At 41.1% G+C, this 21,117-nt stretch overlaps 1 protein-coding gene across 6 annotated transcripts in view; it reads right to left on the bottom strand.

The window, feature by feature from the left end:
- The window catches only part of sulf1 (sulfatase 1), a 105,200-nt gene extending 84,375 nt beyond the window's left edge, over positions 1-20,825 (bottom strand). For 5 of the 6 annotated variants that reach the window (XM_035416109.1, XM_035416112.1, XM_035416110.1 and 2 more), the window contains exon 1: positions 20,635-20,825. In XM_035416109.1, the coding sequence (XP_035272000.1) occupies positions 20,635-20,742 (108 nt within the window). In that variant the 5' untranslated portion in view covers positions 20,743-20,825. The remainder of the gene's footprint in view (positions 1-20,634) is intronic. The other variant, XM_035416118.1, reaches the window with a different exon arrangement.
- Between the last annotated feature and the right edge of the window lie 292 nt (positions 20,826-21,117).

Below are 21,117 nucleotides of genomic sequence, written 5' to 3'. Positions count from 1 at the left end.
AAGTGGGCAGTGGGGGTGTGTGGGCAGTGTAGGGGTCTTCCCTCAAGTACCCTCACAATAAAAGAAGAAAAGCAAGACTGCAGAGGTTTCAATATTCGCATGGTTCACAGCAGTATCAAAGCTGAACGATGTACCGTAAATATATGTTGGAGGTCCCTGAGGGAGACTCAGAGAAATGATTATAAGTCTTTACTAACATGTGCCTCAGAGAGGAAGAGATCTCAGGGTAATTATGGGCTTTATCTTTGTTCTTTTACAGCCACTGGTGACAGTAAACAGGACAGCACACATATTACTGTCACACATTAAAACTGCATAGGACAAAGGGGAAGCAAAAGAACACAATAACCTCTTCTTCTTTTGAAGGAATCAAGATTCCTGAGACTAAGCCTAGACCAGGGGTGTCCAATCTTATCAGAAAAGGGTCAATGTGGGTGCTGGGTTTTGTTGTAGCACTACAACATCAGATTCAACTAATTAACTAATCATGGTCTTCAACCTAGATAAGTACAGTTAGGTGTCTTAGTGCTGGGTGGACACCTCTGGTCTGCACCAATCAATTCATTCCCATATTTCATATATTATATATGATATATATTGATAAGCACACATGCATGTTTGAAATATCTATTTCACACAAGGATGAGCCTACAATTAAAATGTCACTTTTGGACCATAAAAAACGTAATGAGAAAACATGTACTTCCAGTGTGAACGCCTCCTTAAGGCAATAGGACCATGACCACAGTAACTGTGGGTTTAGGGCATGTTTTTTGCACTTCCTGGTTTGTCATTACAAGCTGATGATTTATGTGAACCATTAAGCTGCTGCACAGACCTTGCTTGCCCATTTCCTGATAATGGGTATGTTGTAATCACTCTTTAAACGAAACCTATTAAGAAGCTGATAAAACAAAACTATCACTGCATGGACCATTTGATATAATTTACAGACCGTTCTGCAACACCATTTAAAAGTGCTACCAGGCTTCAGCTACAACTATGTCACAGGATATTTAAATGCCAAAGGAGCACCCAAGCTGTTCTTTTCCCATTCTTTATTGCTGTAGACAAAACATGTACATGGTAATGAAGTGAACACTGAACTCCAGAACAACTGAACTCCTGGACCCTGCCCATTACTCTCCATTTATAAATGCAGCCGCTCAATCAAATCTAAAGGCAGGCATGCTGGCTTTATCTCCCTCTCACCCTCAGCATAGATGTTCCTGCAGGAACATTCGCAGATTGTGGAACTATTTATCACAGGCCGATACGAGCTATGAGTTTGAATCTCAGACTGGTTACATTTTCCACATTTTTCTGTCTCTTAGGGACGGTAAACATCCGGGTTTATTTTGGAAAATGAATACCAGCAGGTGTTGAAAATGTCCAAGTAGCGGCTAGCGTCCGCCGCCGCCCAGCTACAGGGGATCTCCAGGGAGGGACGCCTGTCAGTGTCTCATCTTCCCACTGTAGGCTGCAAGACACAGCATCACAGCCAGCAGTGTTTTCAAACAGAAAATCTCGTTCTCTGAAGGGTCATGAAATACGGAAGAGTTCCCTGGACCAGTTCCACACACACCAGCGTCCGCAGACTACATCTGCGTTTCCCCCTCACAGATGGCTAAACAGCAGCCCCCTTGGCGTGGTTCCTCTGAAGACATCACCATTAGCAACCAATATTTTCTTCTGTTTATTATGGTGCTGGCATTGAGGATTGCTGTTCTGCTATACTCCAGAGATTCACCCACCCAAGCACCTCCTAGCCCTAATCCCAATGGCCACATATTAATCTACATCAATAAAATAATCAGCTCTGAGAACTGGGGACACTCTAAAATAACACACAGTTCCTACATTACATCCTCCAACTCTTTTTCACTGGCACACCCAAAGTCTGCCTGCTGTGTGCACTGTCCACCTCTCAACACGATATAGGCTATAAAACAAAAATACAAAGAGTGGCTAATGTGAAAATGTCCTGCAATATCCCTAATTAATCTTGAGAATAAAACCATATAGAATTTCAATAGAATTTCATTTCTTGGTGTACATGCCATCGGTATACACTATTCACTTTTCAGTAAAGAATTATGCACACGTACAAGCAAACCCATTTGCCATTGCTGACAGTAAACCACTGAGCAGCCTTAACGCAATGGTGATTATACTGGCACTCCCGGTGCTAACAGGTTAATAAAGATCATTTTAAAAGGTCTCAAAATAGCAATGAATGGAAGAAAATGACAGCCCGTGAGGAGGGACTCCAATAACTCCCCTCCTCTCCTGATCTTATCAGCCAGTCACCATTACAGGTAATGAGCATCTCAGGCCTACACTGCTGGCCCCTAGGGAAGGAGCACTGGGCTCTGCACAGGAAGAAAGGCCAGGGGCGGGGCCTTCCTCAAGCAGAAGGCTTGGATAATACCGTCAACCCATTTCCACAATGCAGCTGTCCACATTAACTTCAGTCTACATTATGTAATACTATATAACGTTATGCAAACGCAATAGATTAAGAACATTTGAGTAACATTTTCTTTATGCAGTGCGATTGGTGTTGAGATATGCAAGCAATTAATTTACTCTCTAAGTGCGCCGCCACCACAGACAGTTTCCTGGGAGTGGACACGCAAACTAAAGTTCAGTGCGTTCCCCCCAGACCGCAACAACCTTTAGTGTTTAGTTTGGTTCTGTCTGCTAGCTTTGTCAAACAGACTTTTTACTCCCCCTTGAGTCACCACTTTTCTGAACTACGTCCAGTCTTTCCACCATTGGCTCCTTCAGCTAACCTTTACTTTCAGTCACAAAATGTTTTGTCTGAACATTTCCTGGCTCTTAGTTTTGCGGTCTTCACAGACACCAAGGAGGGGAATTACTGTGGCACATTCAAACCTTTTATTTATTTATTTATTTATTTTTTTTTTTTGAAGTGTCAGAGTTTCTAATTAAGCTTAGCTTTTTAATAAATAGACATCATGAATGCCGAAATAGACCAGTAGTAATTTCTATACATATGAAACATTACCATTTACATAAAGGAAGAGGAATGTTTTTCACTGCGTTTCTAATGTATACATTCACAGGTGTACATCTGCAACATTTGGCCATCAACCAAGGTAACATAATTTTAAGGCAGCCATACTGTACGAAAAAAACGAAATTAGTCAGACCTAACCCAAACAAACTGTGGTCAGTTAATTTTCTTAAATATCATTTTTCATTTATATGTTCAGTGAAAACGCAACGTGAGGCACAAAGAAATTTCAGTTGCGACTAGAGTTTGAGTTTATATTGGAACTCCCTCAGGATCCATAAGAAGCACTGTGAGCTAATTTAGGAGGTTCCCCAGGGTCAACCTCTGACCAGCTGGTCACAGAAATATAATTTTATGGGCACTTAAATCCATTTTTATCAGAAAACAAACACTAATAACTCATAACCCATATACACATTACATAATATTACACAAGTATATAGGGTATGAGGGAACAGGTAAACCAACACATTGTGTAGACCATAACACTATATTTTTTAAAAATCTCACAAAAAAGCAGTTATTCGGTACTTTAGCTAATTTGGTATTTTAAATTACAATTCATCTCATCACTTTCTTTCAAAATAGACATTGCAGTCCTTGCCAACCATGTAAACATAATATGATTAATAAAAAAAAGATAATTCTATAAGGATGATGACTAATAAACACTTTATAGATAGATAATGCACCTCTCATGACCACAATAATATTTTATACATAAAACTATTAACAATGTAAACACATTTTTTTCTCTTGTATACATTTAATATATATACTGAATTACATTCAGTATACATTCTATTAGATCCATTATATACAATATATACATCCAAATTAAGGTAGCAAAGCAAAGACCAATTGAGTCTGGACATCTATGTATGGAACACAATGGTTTGGACTTCCCCTTAGGGTGTAGGTTCCAGTTAAAACCACATCAGACAACAGAACATTTCTGATAATGGGCACTGTAGAGAGCAGGGAACCATAAATTGCAGCTTCCTGTGGAAAGTGCCCATATTTCAATTCAGGCTCTTTCTCACAGGAAGTGGGCTGATCAACAGCTGTTGGTCACCTACATCTGAACTCCTCGAGCCTCGTGCTTTGGTCCCCTTTCAAGTTCCACAAAAGCATTCACACAATTGGCTGAAATTTGCATTTTACGGTCCAGGCCTGAGTCGGACGGCAGTGCCAGGAAGTGGGAGGAGAGCGGAGAGGAAGCTCCGCATCAAGGGAGGGCGGTGCCGGCCGTCGAGTCCAACGTTAAGCGCGCTCGCTCACAAAGGGACTCTCCGCGGAAACAAACGCGAGCCGTCCTGTCCGCCACTCGCTGGCGTGAAACGCAAACGTGGGGGACAAATTGGGCTGATGGGCCACAGAACCACAGCCATGAAGCCGTCTGTCACACACCGTCCCGAGTTACAAACACAGCGCATCCAGAGGATTAAAGTTTAGATGCATCACATTGTTCGCAAAGAAATGGGCAGTGACATGAGAAGACATTCCGCAAAATGAGACCGGAGGGAAACTGCTTTATTTCATTAAGCAAAAGTCTTATCGGGGAGCCATACAACAACACAAACGTAAGTGTGTTTGACAATCTGAAAAACGGGCGCCATTTCATGTGGAAGAAAGCCCATTTTAACTCAGCTTCAAAGGGAATCATTGCCCTGAATCAAACCACAAGTCACATTCGCTGCTTTTAAATTAGAGCAGTGAAAAATATTTGTCTAAAATCACATACCACCAATCAATTCATATAACGTGGAGGAGTACAAAGGACGCTCTTATTGTAGGAACAAGACCGTGTCAAAAACACCAGCCATTTTGTACTTTTAGTTTTGACCAAAGGTTAAAGGAAGAGGCATCTCAGAGTTCTTTATTTTTGGTTGCAGGGTCTGCCTTAGAGCATTTTTATTCCTTTAGCACATTAAACGAAAATATTTTTTGAACATGCTTCATGAAACAGAGATTAATGTCAATGGCCAACAATTCAGATGGACAAAAAAACCTATGCCCATTAAAATCTATTAAGGAGAATTATAAAAACCAATTCCAATATTAGGAGCAGTGAAAGGTAACACTAGAATATGTATGGTTACATTTAGAGGTATGCCGTTTCTTCAGGTGCAGTCTCCCTGAATATAAACCAATCAACTAAATGAACAGGTACTGTGCTGAAATGAAAATACTGAGAAATTTACAGGTGATCACTTTGATTAGGCATCATGAAGACATTCTTTAGATTTCAGATTTCATTCATTGGGTTTTTTTTCTTTTTTGGCAATACTCCATTTTTTCTCATCTTTAAATCTGGAACATGCAGTCAAATTTCCAGACCCGTCTCAGTGATGCAATCAATCTGGGCAAATACAGACAATCACGCATCCGCCACAGAATCACATTCTGCCCAACCACCCACTTTCATAAATGCAGTCCACCCGGGTGACACCATAATGTGTGGTCCTATGGGGCAGTGAGCTACAACTGGGGCTCCGGCATCAGACTGAGGGGCCCCTAACAGTAAAACCTGTTTGAATAGAACAGGCCATGCAGAAGCCCTCCATTTATATAGAGAATATTTCAGAGAATGCCAAAGATCCTTTCATTTATTTGAATAAATATCTCCTTTCAATTCTGCCCAGATATAATCTAACCACGATGTTCTCAAATTTATGAACATATTACATGTTTTTTCCCTTAAATAAACGTTGTTGAGAAATTTCAGCTCCGACAGCCTTGCGAGCCACATAAAGCATAACACAGGCTTAAACATTTGACCAAAAGTGAAGAAAATGATCGTAGTTAGACCAAGGGCCGGTTTAGTCATTGCCCACAATCTAAAGGTTATTGCACTTGGCTTCTCCTGTGTGTATGTCTGTCCTGTCTGTCTGTCCACATCAAGGAGCGGCACAGTGACTGAGTTTTGCCATGAGAGGTCAAAAGAGCGAGGTTCTGTATTCTGTGACAATTCTGGCTTTCTTGTAGACCTGGCCGACTCCTTCATCACAGCAATACAAATATCTCACATAAACGGAGAAGCTATTACCCTGTACACCTGCTACAATTTAAGAGATTCTCGGAGGCCCAGATTTGAGGAACGGAGGAAAAACATACTGATCCTCACCACACCCTTTGCGTTTCCTCTCAAAGGGGCCTTCGAGGCGAAGGAACACCAGGCCAGGGAAACTCATTCCGCCCACAGACTCCCAACCCGCTGAACTATCATCATAACAGAGCCTTCGCGCGCGGCGTGCGAGCGCCAGATCAGAAACCCGTCTGGCTGTTTTCATTCCGCACGTCTGCGCCTCCGCCCCTGCCCTGCCCCCTGTCCTCCGACACTCGCCGCTTCTCGCCGGGTCGCGGTGTAATTTCCTATATTTCACAAGCCTCGTAAACAAACGTTGCCGCCGCGCAGCGCCAAGTCCTCCCTCCTTCCCCTGCACCTGCCATGGACGGGAAGCGCATGGGAGCGTTTCCTCGCTTTTAATCCCGCTATTCAGAGATTTGCTTATCATTCATTACCGCTCAGATTTTCCTCCTTCTTCCTGGCCCACGGAGCCCTGCATCTGCCGCACAGCTGGCCGCTGGTGGAACCTTCCAGAGCTCTGCTCGGTTCTCACCATTGCTCTCCGCACTCGAATCCAGCTCAACAATTAAACACTTTCTTCTCACACAAAAAATCTTAGAAGAAATGGTGCAGTTTTGTAGTACCCTGGCTTCAGGGAACAGCCACAGTGGAGTCCGAGGAGAGTAAGCTTAAAACCTTTCCCTTCTTGGGTAAATACAAAAAGACTCTTTACAGAGTCCATCTTACTAGAACAGGCAGTGGTCTTTCAGATGCTTTTTTGAGAAAGCACTTGCCAAGAGGTTACAGCACAAATTTGACCCTTGCCTAAAAATACCCTCTGATCTCATTGAATGATTCTACAAAAAGCAATAAAGATCACACAATGCGTTGGTGCGGGAATCAGCGCTGTGTGTGGGGGCCAATGACAGTAAAGGCAGCCAGGATCGTAGCCTTTATTTATGGAGACTGGAGCGGCTTCAGCTCCCCGTCCTCCCGGCGTCTTGACAGACGTGAAACGCAACCTGCCTAAGCCTACCCCTCCCTCTGTTTGTTTAACCCCCTCCTTAATACACACACCCAGTGCCCTTTAAAAAGCCCCATTTCAATACGGTGCTAACTCAGCATTCAAGTTCAGCCATCTGTCTGTTGAATGTGTCAATGGGGTAACAAGGCTTTAACACACACAACAAGAGGCAAATTTATGAACCCGACATTGAAATTCACAGCAAGTGCTGGAGGGGAGAATGCTACGGAGGGGGATTACATTAGAGACACTAGAAAGAAAAATGGCCTCTTCTTACTCGCAACATATGTTACATTGTTGAAACTTTGTAATGGTCGTTTTTAAAAACTTCACTCCCCGGCTGAAAGATACTCAAGGCAATGCATTTGCATAGTTGCAATGCAGGAACAGTCTAGGCAATTAATTGAAATATAAAATTGGACTCGCATAATTACAAAGATCGTTACAAAGACAGAAGGATCATTTCATTGGGTATGTTGAGCAGAGTATGTATGGAGATTAGCCAGAGACAGTTCTGGGTTTTGCTGTAGTCAAGCTTGACTGCACAGTTTCTCCAATTACAAAGATTCTGACATTAGCATATCTCCAGTATGCCAGTTATCCATTTACGAGTTTGGTTGGAGAAAAAAACAAAACAGAAACAGGCACACCAGGACCAGGATTACCAACCTCTGATCTACTGTGTATCTCTGATCTGGTAGTTTTGCGAGCACGTAAAACGAGCTAACTAAATGGCCAACACATTCACGCATCACAAATCCTGCTAAAGCAATTATCTGAGAGGGAGGGGAACGTCTTCCTGTCGTAAGCGAGGCACCTTAAATGAGCAGCTCATATAGGGAGCCCCGCCCCCATTCCACACCTGTCATCACTGGACAACTGCTCCCCTCTGGACCTGCTCTCCTGACCCCCTGACCTCAAGGCCAGCGCTTGTGCCCTGGAATTTAAAGGAGCAAGACCCTGAGTATCTTTACCATGGAGAACAGCAGAACACTAAACTGGGACAAAGAGAGACGTCTCTAGAGTTTCCCAGTGCCTCCGTGGCATGCGTCCGCCTTCACGTTTCGTTTCTCAGGTGATAAAAGCGTTGACCTACTTTAAAATCAGCGTGGCCCTTTATTGGCCCTCTGGGTTTATTGTCGGATGCACTTTGCTTCACTCCAACAATAAGGCGGCTGTTTGTTACGCTCTTGTGGTCAGTTAGTAAAACTTTGGGATTTCTTAGCTTCAACTCACTTTGAAGTTTCACCACACTGTATCGCATGCTCTGGAGACACGCAAGGAAGACACGTACATCTTGTCTCCGTCACCTCAGTAACCACATGTGTGTTTAAATGTGGTCTACTGTACCATTTAATTTGTTCTACAATTAAAGAATGAGTGGTATGAGAGAGCTGTTAAAATACACTACAGCAAAAACATTTAAAGACCATCCAGAACAGTTAATCTGGCCTTGATTTAAATTATTAAAAATGTTCATTCCAATACAATCAAATCCTCAAATGTATACATGTTCAAAAGCCCTTGGTGGTACATTCACTTTTGCTTGGTTTAGCATACAAAAGCTTAGTGAAAGATGTTGTAACCCTTTGAAGAATAAGATTTTACAATGTTTTTTTATTTTTTTTTTAATTTTAAATCAGTGTTGCAGAACTCCATGAGTTTCAATTACCAGGATTGAGGATCACATCAGCAGAAGAGTGTTCTTCAGTTAAGAACATTCTAACCACAGATTTCTGATTTTACACTTTAAAGGGTTAAAGGCATTTATGATACTGCTCTCACAGCCATGAATACACCATCTCACCCATTCAACTGCAGGCTGAATGTTCAGGTCTGTCCTCTCAATAAGATTCCTGCTCATTTAGCCTTAGGTTGCCATGTCTCTTCAAACACAGACAGAATGACAGAGAGGGGGACAAAAACAAATCTGTCTGATAGATCTCTCTTTGGTGTCCTCATCCATTTGCAGCAATGAGACACAAGCAAACAATCCACACTCACAGCCTAGCAACTCTTTGGACCCACAGACATGGGACAAGGCCACGAGGGCCTTCATCTCCACATGAATACAAGAGATTAAGATTTTTATCATTACGCATGGGCAAGTCTCCCCTTTATCTGAGAGTGCCATTAAGACTTACCACTCCAAAACAAACTCCAGGAGAGGCTCAAAAATCAAGAGAAGATTTGACTGACATGTAAATGTAAACTGTCCCTATGAATTGTTTCTAAACTGAATTGCATCCCTTAAAACATGACTACATTTCTCCTCAAAGAGTAAGGCTTAAACTACACTGGCACGTTTACATAATTACATATTGCATACATAAATTGCCTGATTGTGTATTTTCCAGAGAAATTAGTTGTGCCAACGTTGAAGACACCACACTGCAGTAACATGATCTGATGAAACTGTAACTGTGGACAAAACAAAAAAAAAAACATTTCTCTAAATGGCCCGATTTCACCTCGTCTTCAACGCAGCCCCCCAGGGTAGTTCAAAGCATCGTCCCGTTCCCCTCATTACGTCCTCTCTAATACGCCCGGCATCGGTGGGAAAGTTCAGTTTCCACTTGAGAAGTATGCTTTGAGGCACTGGACAAATATTTCCCCTGCGCGGCAGCCTTCTCCCCTCTGTTGTGTTCAGACAGCCTCCGGAGCGGCGCAGAACAATCAGGCGAGATGACACCGGCGACGCAGCCGGTCCCCGCAGAAACAGGCCGGATCGCCTCCGCCAGACTGCACTTCAGGGCCGGCCGCGGCTCCGTTTACGCTCCACCGCTTAGCGCAGGTATCAATTAGACGGTGGAGGTAAAGGGGGGGGGGGGGGGGGGGACACACGACTCCATCCACAGAACGCAATAACAGTCTCTCGCGTTTCAAATTAAAAGCTTTCGATGTTCAAAGCGAGAAGCGAAGACGTAATTGTGCCACTTGAAGCAAAATGGTTCTCAGATGCTTCTCCGTGCCTCAGAGCACAGTGGAGACGGCACTCTGCCCGACTTACCGAATTATCCTTTTGTGCATCTCGGAGATCACAGCTAAGCGACGCTGAAATGCTGCTCTCTGAGGTATGAGGTATGAGTTGCATGTTAATTGGTGCTTGCTGTGAAAGGTATCCGTAGCGGGAATGAGCCATTATGATAGCTTTATGAAACTGACATCCTTACATCAGTTGGCACCAAATGATCACATTCCAGTGAATGCAGAAAGTCTTAAACCGGATTAAACTGGACTGAAGTTAACATGCTAATATATAAAGGATAAGCCTACTCTAAGCAGGAGACTGAAACACTGCATACTATAATTTCAGATTACAAATTTATACTGGGCAAACAAACAGCACACATGCCATTCTCACTCAAATTCTCACACAGCCACATGCTCGTGTCCATCAAACGCAGCCAATTCTGAAACTGAACCCTGACCCAGAGGCTAAAGGTCAGGTAATATTATTAGTTCAGTAAGCTGTCCATTCACATGACTTAAAATTGTTTCAAAAGCTACTGGCTGAACAATGAGTAGTCCATCATACTACCCCATTGTCTGAAACCATGGTATTTGAAGGAACATACAGAAATGTTGTTGACCTAAAAACTCAAAACATCACTAAAAACATCAGTCATAACTGATTTGTACAACATTACGTGAAGACCAAGTTCTATATCTCCCACACAGCTGTTTTATATTTGAAAATTGTTATTTTATAAACAATGGTTAAACATATAAACCGAGAGGTAGTACTGCTGAATGATAAGTTGTAGATAAATTACAACAGTGGCATATCTACAGTTACAGTGCCATGAAAAAGTATTTGCCCCTACCTGATTTAATCTATTATTGCATATTTGCAATAAAAAATGTTTTAATTATTATGGTAGTTTGATAACTTTTTTCATTAAATAAATGAAATAATAATTAAAGAAATGTGTTTTGTATTTAATCAACTTCCCCTTGGTCTAAGATTACATTTTGCCTAAAGATGTGAAGCCGTTCAGTGTGACAAATATGCGATAACAAGAGGAAATCAGGAAGGGGGCAAATACTTTTTCACGGCACTATGTTTTTACGCAGTAAATGCAGAGTACCGCTGAAAATGCCACTGTCACTTTTCTTGGGGGAGGGAGGATGGGGTTTCTATTGACTGCAGAAAAAGTCATTCTGGGGATACGTGCTGTTATGACAATTTAAAAATAATGGCTGTAAATGTGAACCTGCACTCCAGGATTTCCTCTAATTATAGCCTCTGACATTCAATGCCGGGATAGATGAATGAAGCCTGCCTTTGTTTTTTTTCTCCGTGGAAGGATGTCTAAATAAGTGGGTTCACACGAGCTTGACTCAGAAGCATCAAAAGGCCAGCAGGATGAGGATCAATTTAGAAGTTAACCTTCACAGATGCAGGAAACGTAAACATGGCATTATGCTAGCATAAGGCTAATGAAATTTTAACTGGAAATGCAATATGTCATTAAGCCCCGTGACATTTTTCACAGCGCTTAGATACTTGACACTGTGTACTGCTTGCATGGCGCTCCAAACCACGCTTTTTAATTGATCGACGACATGCTACTCGGGAGCGGGCTACTGAAATGCAGCCGGGGCGCATGTAGCCTGTTGCCGTTACTCCGGTTTGACGGAGCTAAAGCACAGCAGAGTTACCTTCAGCAACCCCAGCGTGACCAAGATTTCACACAGTGCTCGCGTCAAACTGCTTTTGCTTTCGGTCACATTACCATGGACGCATTAGCATTCACAAGGGGCATTAATAACAAACTGCTATTCCTGCGGGGATGTTAATAGCAACAGCTTGGGCAGAAATTTCTCTAAGGAAAAATTCAAACAGGCAAAACTTCTAAAGAGGGAATGGTGGACTGAGGCCTTTCAGCTACACTGTCTGTGCCCTCTTGTGGAAGACGGGCACAGTTGAGCAGAAGCTCGCTCTATTTAACACTCGCCACGGCTGCATGGGGGGGGTCTAATGAACACATTTCGGAAAGTTCCCCTGTTGTCCAATCCTGTCTCCACACACCCAAACTCACACTGCTGTGGATTCTGGCGTAATACAGAGACCCTTGTTTTACAGAAACATCTTATACAAAAATAGAAGCTCTCAGCGATCGGTGATTTAATGGCTACTTAACTTCATGCAGAGCTTCTTCACATCCTCTCCAAATGTGAAGTAACCCTTCAATATGCCCAAATAATAGGATTTGGAGAGCCGCTTGGCATCCTACCAACCAGCTAAATAAATGTATGATCTCAGATCAGTCTCCTCCTTGTTTTCACAGACAGAATACGGCAAGAAATTGTCAATACTGGACACCTATTTTCCAATCAAAATAAATATTGTTGTATGTGGACTCTGTCCTGGTCTCTCTGTGTAACTTTCAGAAGAGACAGAGTGTGTGGATAACTGCATTTTGAAACTTCTGGAACCCAAAGAAGAGCCAGGCAATAAGACGACACTTTCCTGAATCTTCAGCAAACCCTGGAGTATTTAACCACGGATAATTATGTTTACTGCTCATATCATGTTGGTGCCAAATAACTCAGCACACTGCGAATGTAAATATGCTTTAAGTAGTTAAAGCGTTGTTAAATCTAACACAGTTAAATCCTCACAACCTGAAATAAAATTCCAAACAACTTATTAAAGTCTTCTTATTGCTCTTATGCACGCAAGGTCACACTAAATACGAACAAGAAATCAATGGCATGTATTTGCTATTTTTTGCGGTGAGAAATGTTAGCATTTCCAGCTGGAAGAATAAAATTGATGGGTATCATCCAAGGGCCTTGGGTTTGAGGTCACTTCATAAAGTCATTTTCAAGCACAATGCTTGAAAAAAAAAGTATCGACTTACCACTGAAAATATTAACACTAAGCAAGTTTGAAAAATGGTTCGGCCTCAGGAATGGTGATGCTGTGAAAAGACTGCAATAAAAATACTATACATAATGCATAAAATACATTCACAATTTGCACAGTGTATAAAGGCACGTCAGTCTTGTTGTGTAATGTGTATTATGTATTACACATGAGAAAGGAAGAGGAGCACTGCAGCCAAAGCATGTGCATTCTGATGATGCGCTAGCACACAAGCATATTACTATTTTCCACACTACTGGACACACAATACAGGAGAGTTTGTGCTGTTCGTGCTTCTCACTGACAACAGCTGGTGCCCCGTGGGTGTCTGGTGTATTGCCGGGAAGGATGACTGGCTGACTATAAAAAAAGCAAAGTCGCTACTTCTTGATATTTGCAACAAATAGTTGATGTTTCATGATGATTCATTGGCAATAATCTAAGCAAAATGACATGAGAGAAAAAAATTAATCTGAAATTCTTTTTAAAATACATTGCGAAAGGAAAACAAATTACAGCCGGGGACTTTTTTTTTTAGCTCGAATTTTGAAACAAGCATTTCCCCAACATGAAAACAACACAAAATCAACAACTTTGAGATTCTCTTAAAGAAGTGTTCTGAACACAAGCGAGCATGTGCAAGAGGAATGAATTCAGCGTGCTGCAGCACGCGGGGATCATGCACTACAGGCTGCCTGCGCGTGTACACGTCTGTCTACCTGCGTGAGAACTCTGTGGAGCTTTGCAGTCTTCCTTCCTATCCAAGACACCGTGTCCTCAGACGCCCTTTCTCCAGCTGCCACCACATGATATCATCTGGCTTCCTTTAGTGGCTTATGGTGCTTATTACGCCTAAAATGGATAGGTACTCGATTGCAGCACTTCAGTCAGATTGTGGCAGACATTACCAGAACATCACCTGCAGACATCTGGCTAGTGCAGTCTTCTCTGTTCCTGTGACTAAAGTTATCCATTTTTATCAGGAAGCCTACCTTTGTATGAAAGCAGTACATTCACAATTACATATGAATGAATTAATGACAGCAAGAGGTCAAGGGTCGGTTAAAAAATAGAAAATCAAATAAAACAGACAGGCAGTCATTTCTTATACATTTTCAAAGGACACAAAATCCTGAGATGAAGAAACTGAAAATCCAAATAAAAATACAGCCAAATAAAAAAAAAGGCCACAATTTTTCCAGTTTTAAACCAGATCGGAGAAAAATAAGATGACTGCATAGTTAGAGTATCAGTCACACTGATGACAAAATGATTTACAGGAACAAATTTGACTTTTCTAATGTTCTGGGAGATCCACCACAGCTCTGATGAGACTGACGTGAGACTAATTATTTTTGGACAAGTTTAACTTCCAATCAGTTTTCATATATAATGGAGTTCAGGCTCTTGGCAGCATTAGACAGTAACAGGGAAACCGGGCACAGACTCAAAAATGGGAGAAACCAAACACTTCCATCGTTACTCACAAAGCCCCAATGAATCTGCCCGTTACCGTTTACGTTCCTCAATACTCCACACCTTCACGCCACAAAAAAAACTGACCATGGAGCAGCGGAACGACGACAACATCACATCAACATGGTAACGTCACGGCAACAGCTCAAACCGACCGTTACTCTGCGGGAACCCGCAAAGCGGCCTCAGGTGTGCAGCAGCCGAAAAGGGCCCGGTCTAACTGTTCGGAGAAAAACAAAACGGCAGCAGCAGCACATTCGCCGCATGCTCTGCGTGATCAAAACCAGCAGAGGCCTATAAACACCTCAGGTTCACAAAGTTCTTATCCTTTCTCTGTGTCCCTTTAGGCCAGAGACATTGATTAGTACCCCCATACTACTCTCTCAAATGCTTATTTATGAATCAGGAGGTCACCGGTGAGATATTGGCTACAAAACAGGAAATCTAGCGTACTGGCTCTTGAAGTGTACTCAGCACTATCAACATGGGATATTGTATTCAGTAAGATGATTACGTGATAATTTGTCTCTCAGCTGCGTCATGGGAGTTCAGCTAATTCATGCGGCTGCATGATGATTAGCTTCAGATGTTTTTAATCGGTTTATTGGAAGATCTTGTGTGATTACCATAACTAAGTCATGCAAGGCAAATGCTATCGCATACACATTAAACATTAACAGCCTGCCTGGCACGGGAAAAAAATAATCCTCAGAATTCTGGAAATGATAATGGTCAAAACCATGGTAGATTACTTTCTCAGACAGCACTTTATTTTTCTGTTTTTGTTTTATCTATTTCTTTTTGCAGTTATTTTGTGAGAGATATGGAATGCACAAAAAGTTAAAGACAAACATGTATGAGATAATGACCTTCTGACAGCAGTGAGTTACAGGACACATAATGCATACAGACGAACCCTATGGCACGTCGGCTAAATACTGTTCTACCATTTATCACAATCAGAGACCTAAACACTTTCACCAAAGTGACAGATGAGGAGGGATTCTACATTATTAAGCCCGTGATGTTTCCAAGCCAACGAATTTCTCATTTATTCCAGGCTTCATTCTTCATATTGAATATTCCAACAAAAGACATACAAAGGCCAATAAGACATGCTGAATTGAGGCTATTCTAGCTAAAAGAACCATGCAATCAGAAACATAGGTATCCATTAGTGATGTTAACTAAGCAGTAGACAAGACAATACTGTGCCAAGCTGGACTGGAGGCCATTTTTCCTTCCCTCCCGACAATAACATGCACAACAAGACATTCAGCAGAACCACTGTACATTGTATAATCCTAAAGAATGTCTGCTGTGTTCACGATCATTATTACACCAATTTGGAGATTTAACAATGTTATTTCCACCACTCTTGTCCCCCCCATGCCCCTGGCTAAGGGCTAGTCTTGAAGGAAATTTGTGAGGCTCAAGCATGAAGTGAAGTATTCTGAAGCACAAAAATTCAATAAATAAACAAGACAGGTACAGTTCGCCAATCCAGTCGCGAACCCAACCCAGCGTCCAGTTTCTGTGGTCCAGAGACAGAATCCTTTTTGTCTGAGACATGAACAGCTCATGGAAAATAATTAAGCTATCCAATCCAATTATTTCTATCCAACAAACACTTTCTACTCTGGCTGACCCCAACCTTCCATGTGACACATCTGAGCCAATTAGAGCTGAACAGGGTGAGCCTGTATCGAATTAAAAAACAAACCTATCCAAGTCAGCTTGTGATTTCAAGAAGTAAGGTGGAGGTAAAAGAAGTAGGCCATGTTAGAACCAGTGTGCTAGCACACAGGGTCACAGCTCATCCCAGTTTTCATGGAGCAAGATATCAGACTATCGTCAGGCACTTAACCCTACACTACCTCTTTTGGGGAGTTCTAAGCAGAGGGACAATGGTGCTTTTTTTTTTTACCTTTGGTAAGACTTGGCTGCCTACCCAACCTCCAGATTTCAGGTGTTAGGGTTGACACTGAAATCACAAGGCCTCAGCACCAGCATTAGTGCCTTCTCATTTTTTTGAGATAACCTGTGTGATGGTTTCAGTGTCTAAGTAAACAAAAGCAAGACCTTGGCAGGACTTCCTCATGAGCAAATAAGTACCAATTTTATAACATCTGGATGTGACTTCATCCACAAACCATGTGGATCAGGAAGCAGAACCATTGAAAACTGTGCCTGTATAGTAATAATAATAATTGAATAACACATCAGCGGTTTGTATGAAATGTGTGGTGCAGGACTGCACATGCATTTTAGCCTACCTTTTAATCTTATTTTTTCCTTTCCAAAGGAAACTAGGGAAGAAAACTTTTATACAGGAAAATTTTCTTGACAGGGTAACAATAAGCCACAACCCTGATGAGCCACAGGTGTGCCTTTTTCTTACTAACGGAATAGCCTAGATCTGTTAAGACAGAACTAAACACTGCAGAGTCAGACTGTGACTTGAGTCTGAAGAAGGAAAAAATGTTTCTGACTGATTTATGCCTATACATAAACAAACAAATATGTCTAAACCTGTTTTTAGACGTTGGATTAAGACAGCGTTTTGGCGCTGCACTTCAGTTACAATTTCCACTGTTCTCCTTCGGCCTACCATTTCCTGAAAAATATGGAACAGCAAAACAAGCTCTCTGGCACAAAAATAGAAACAATACAATAAAATCAGACAGAACACACAGAATAAATCACAGACAAATAAACTGCCATATGCAGACACAATTAGCTTGTTGCAATTTTACATATAGGTTCAGATAAAAGGGGGAAAATCTTTTAGCATTATTCAGAAGTTTCTGGTGGTGAAATTAATGCTAAAAGTAACAGGAAAATGAATACAGAATGAGCAAAATCAGTGTTAAATCTTAAACTTTGGAATTATTTTCTATTTTGGAGGAGGTTGGATATAATCTATTACCTGACGATGACATTTTACAATATGTATAAATATCATCGCATTAATCCAGTGCCGTATTATTTCCATAATATTTTGTTTAAACCTTCTCCAGATTTTAAAAAAGTGAAAATATTTTGGTGCACCGCAAGAACAAGCTTAGATCTTTCCATTTTAAATAATAATAACAGTATGAAAATTCTTGTGTTACGTGAGTCATCAGACCAGAGCCGGTGCAATACCCACATTAGTGCCTGCCAGCCACAAACACAGAGCCCTTGGGAGGAACTTTCACTGTCTGAAACTCAAACCACAAACGGTCAGCGACCAGAACTATAAAACTGTCTGCTTCACTCTGCATGTCCGGTTCATTCTAGTTTATTCACACTGACAGTGGGGAAAACCAAAGATGCACTTGCCACGCACTGAAATATAGCAACCTTTAAAGAACACTCCTTCTATTCATTCAGTTGTTCAGTTGTACTTGGCCATTAAGTTCACCTGAGCACAGACTTCACATTCTAGGTGACACTTTAAAGAAGGAAAAACAGAGACATGAGGCAGTATTTTTGTGTGCAAATTATATCCTATGCTAACAGTGCTAACTATTAACTGTACCTTATATTTTATATTACATGCAAAAGGCAAAAGTACAGGACACTGCATCCAGCACAAGCTGGGGTTAAAGTTAATGCTCCTTTTCTAAGCCTTGCATCGCTCCATAATTCATCACCAGCACTACCAAGAGTTTTTAAAACCAAGGGGAATGCCAGCACAAAATACTGAAAGCACTATAAAGAAAAAGGTAAAACGCAAGCATTGCAGCTCTTTTGCAAGCAGCACAGCATATTGTAATGGACAACAAACCTGTTGATTAACCACAGCCTTCACCACAAGAAGGACAAGAAGGTGATCAGCCTCCTGCAACTGCTTTGCATGTTAATAACAAAAAAGGCTAGACTTTCTTTCAGAATGATTCTAAAATGAATGGCAAATACAACATGAGAGAGCTGCATATTTGCCACAAATCACAAATAGGTTTATTCAAAAGTCTCTATACTAGGAAACTGTATTATGCAAGGTTTTAAAAAAACATGTTGGATATGAGTATAGGTTTTGGACATCATTTTGATCTATTGATCATTCTTGACTAACCATTCTGTGCAGTTGTGTCAGCACTACAGCATAAAAAGGCAATTATGATCAAGTGGCTGGGGCAGATGAGGACAAGCCTGATGCAAATCAAGAAGGAAATCTAAACTAGGAACAACAAGGACATTTTTTTTTTTTTTTTTTTTTTGATGAGACCAATGTCTATGTGTCATCTAGATCATTTCTAGACATTTTAAACTTAGCCCACAACCAGTCAATGACAGGCTCAAAGTTGGAAGACAATGAGTTAAAACACCATCGGTTTCAGAAACAGTAGCAACCAGTTACGCTCATCAACGCCGCTGTGCAGATACACTCACCATAATCTTTACGAATTGAAGTTCTATAGCCGCTAGGTAGCCCTGCTCAAACCATGCTACTTCAGAGCTCCCTATTGACGAGTGTGTCCATACAACACAAAAGTCAACTACAGGTGTACAATTCCACTATCCAACCAATGTGGATAGATTATTCCCTGCAAGTTACTGTTGTAAAGCCTGCCCCTCTCACAATGACAATGAGTACCTGTGCATGATGCACAATTCAGTGCAAGGTTCTATTTGATTGCAGAATTTGTGAAAATGGCAAATTGCAGTTGTAAATCTTTGCAGAGAAATACACATCCGAAAGTTTAAAAATTAACACAGCTTTTCTATTTGCATTCCAACTGACATGCGTTGGGATACCAATAGATAGATGCCCTAAACACCACTGAATTTGTCCCTCTGGTTGCACTGAGTGCAATCCAAAACAACAAAATCAATTAAATGTTCTTTTGTCCATGCACGCACCCTTGTTGTATTTAAGAGGAGTTCACAGCACAAGAGCAGAAGGGGAAATTTGTTCGAGACCTCCCAGTTACAATGGACCAGAACACTTTTCAAAGCCCTCTCATCAGCAGCCAAATGAGGAATGCACTTGTTTCAATGAAGCAGCCTTTCCTTCAACACTGAACAATCCAAATGTCTTCCGTCTGTAAACAACAGTGATTAATAACTTCTGGTGAGCCTCTCAGCAGAGTGGTGTTCAAAGAGAAATTTTCTTTTATGCTGAGCAAGTCTGCAGAGGCACTGGGCAAATACACTGAAATGTGCCAACTGCTTGGACGAGGCAAAGAAAATATCCTAGAGAAACAAAGTAAAATCCAAATTGATTCCATCACACTGAGAAAGACTGAAAAAATATATTGCTAAGAATTCTGCTGAATGTACAGTAGACCTGGCAGGGATAACTGAATGGGGAACTAAATTGGATGCAACACCAGAATTCCAATGGTATTAACCATAATATATATATATATATATATATATATATATATATAGGTATATATGGAGGTTTATTTAACATAAGAACGCTGTCCTAATGGCAACTTAACTACCAAAATGTCATCAATGTTGTTACATGCAGCATCTTACCACCAAGACAATGCTTTAGAAAACACAGGTAAGTTATAGGCTATTTGATGCAGACTGCATGCTTGCGATACCCACATCTTCAGGCCTCCAGATTAACTGTAATGTGCATGTCCGGGAAAGTAAAGTAAAGTAAAATGCATGATCGGACAAGTGAATAATATTTTCTTCCTGTCGGAACGGGACAGCAGAAATATATGTCATTTTGCCGTTTCATTTTATAACCGATTGCAATAAAACGGCAAAATGACTAATATTTCTGCTGTCACGTTCTCTTAAATCTACAGAAAGAGTTTCACCAGTGGAAAAATATAGCAATAACCCGTTCTATAATCTTCTAAATGTCTGTTCTATATAAAATACTCATTATGCAAAGAAACACCACAGTTTATTTTGAAACATAGCAACTGGGGTAGCCTACAACTACCACTGCTGATCTTCTATAAAATAAAACCATTCAAGACACAACAGTTTTAACGTAAATTTCGATTTGCATTGTTATTGTATGAAAATATGTACAACATTCGCTGCCACCGTTTTTCAAGCGTTCTTTGGGTTGTATATAAGCCCTAAACGTAATGTAAGGCCTAAACCCTAAGCCACAGTAGGCTACATTCAGGAGACTGGTCTTTTCAATATTAGGCTACATTACTTTTAACTTGAACTATGCATTCACTCACATGCAGTTTTCTCAGATTTCCGTCCGATTTTTCACTTGTGCTGGATGTCATTATGCCGCAAAAAAAAAATAAACTTTTTATTGTTTGATTAAACAAAAACACTGCCATGAAATTGCCCGAAAACAAGGCTGTCTGTATTTTTTCCAAATCTGGAATTTAGTCAAACATTGATCCACCTGCCACTAATTGATTGCAGTGTTAGTAGCGTTTGCATGTAGCCTACCGTTTCAGGGAATGCACTTTCCACAGTTTAAGCGGTCATTCACTTAGTTACATTTATGCCATCATGACACGGTCCAATTTAGTTTAATTTAACAGCCCGAGGGATTGTCTGAAATTTTCTCTTATGAATTTTTTTTAAAAAACTCAAATAAATGGATCCTGTGCTTTCTTAGTGATATGCCACTTTCGCATTCCTGTTTACACAACAGTTTCCTTGTTTACACTAACACAGTTTCCACTTTAGTTCGTCGCACTGGATCA

This window comes from Anguilla anguilla, chromosome 4 (genome assembly GCF_013347855.1).
Source record: "Anguilla anguilla isolate fAngAng1 chromosome 4, fAngAng1.pri, whole genome shotgun sequence".
Lineage (NCBI taxonomy): Eukaryota > Metazoa > Chordata > Actinopteri > Anguilliformes > Anguillidae > Anguilla > Anguilla anguilla.
This window is presented reverse-complemented; position numbering and strand designations above follow the sequence as displayed.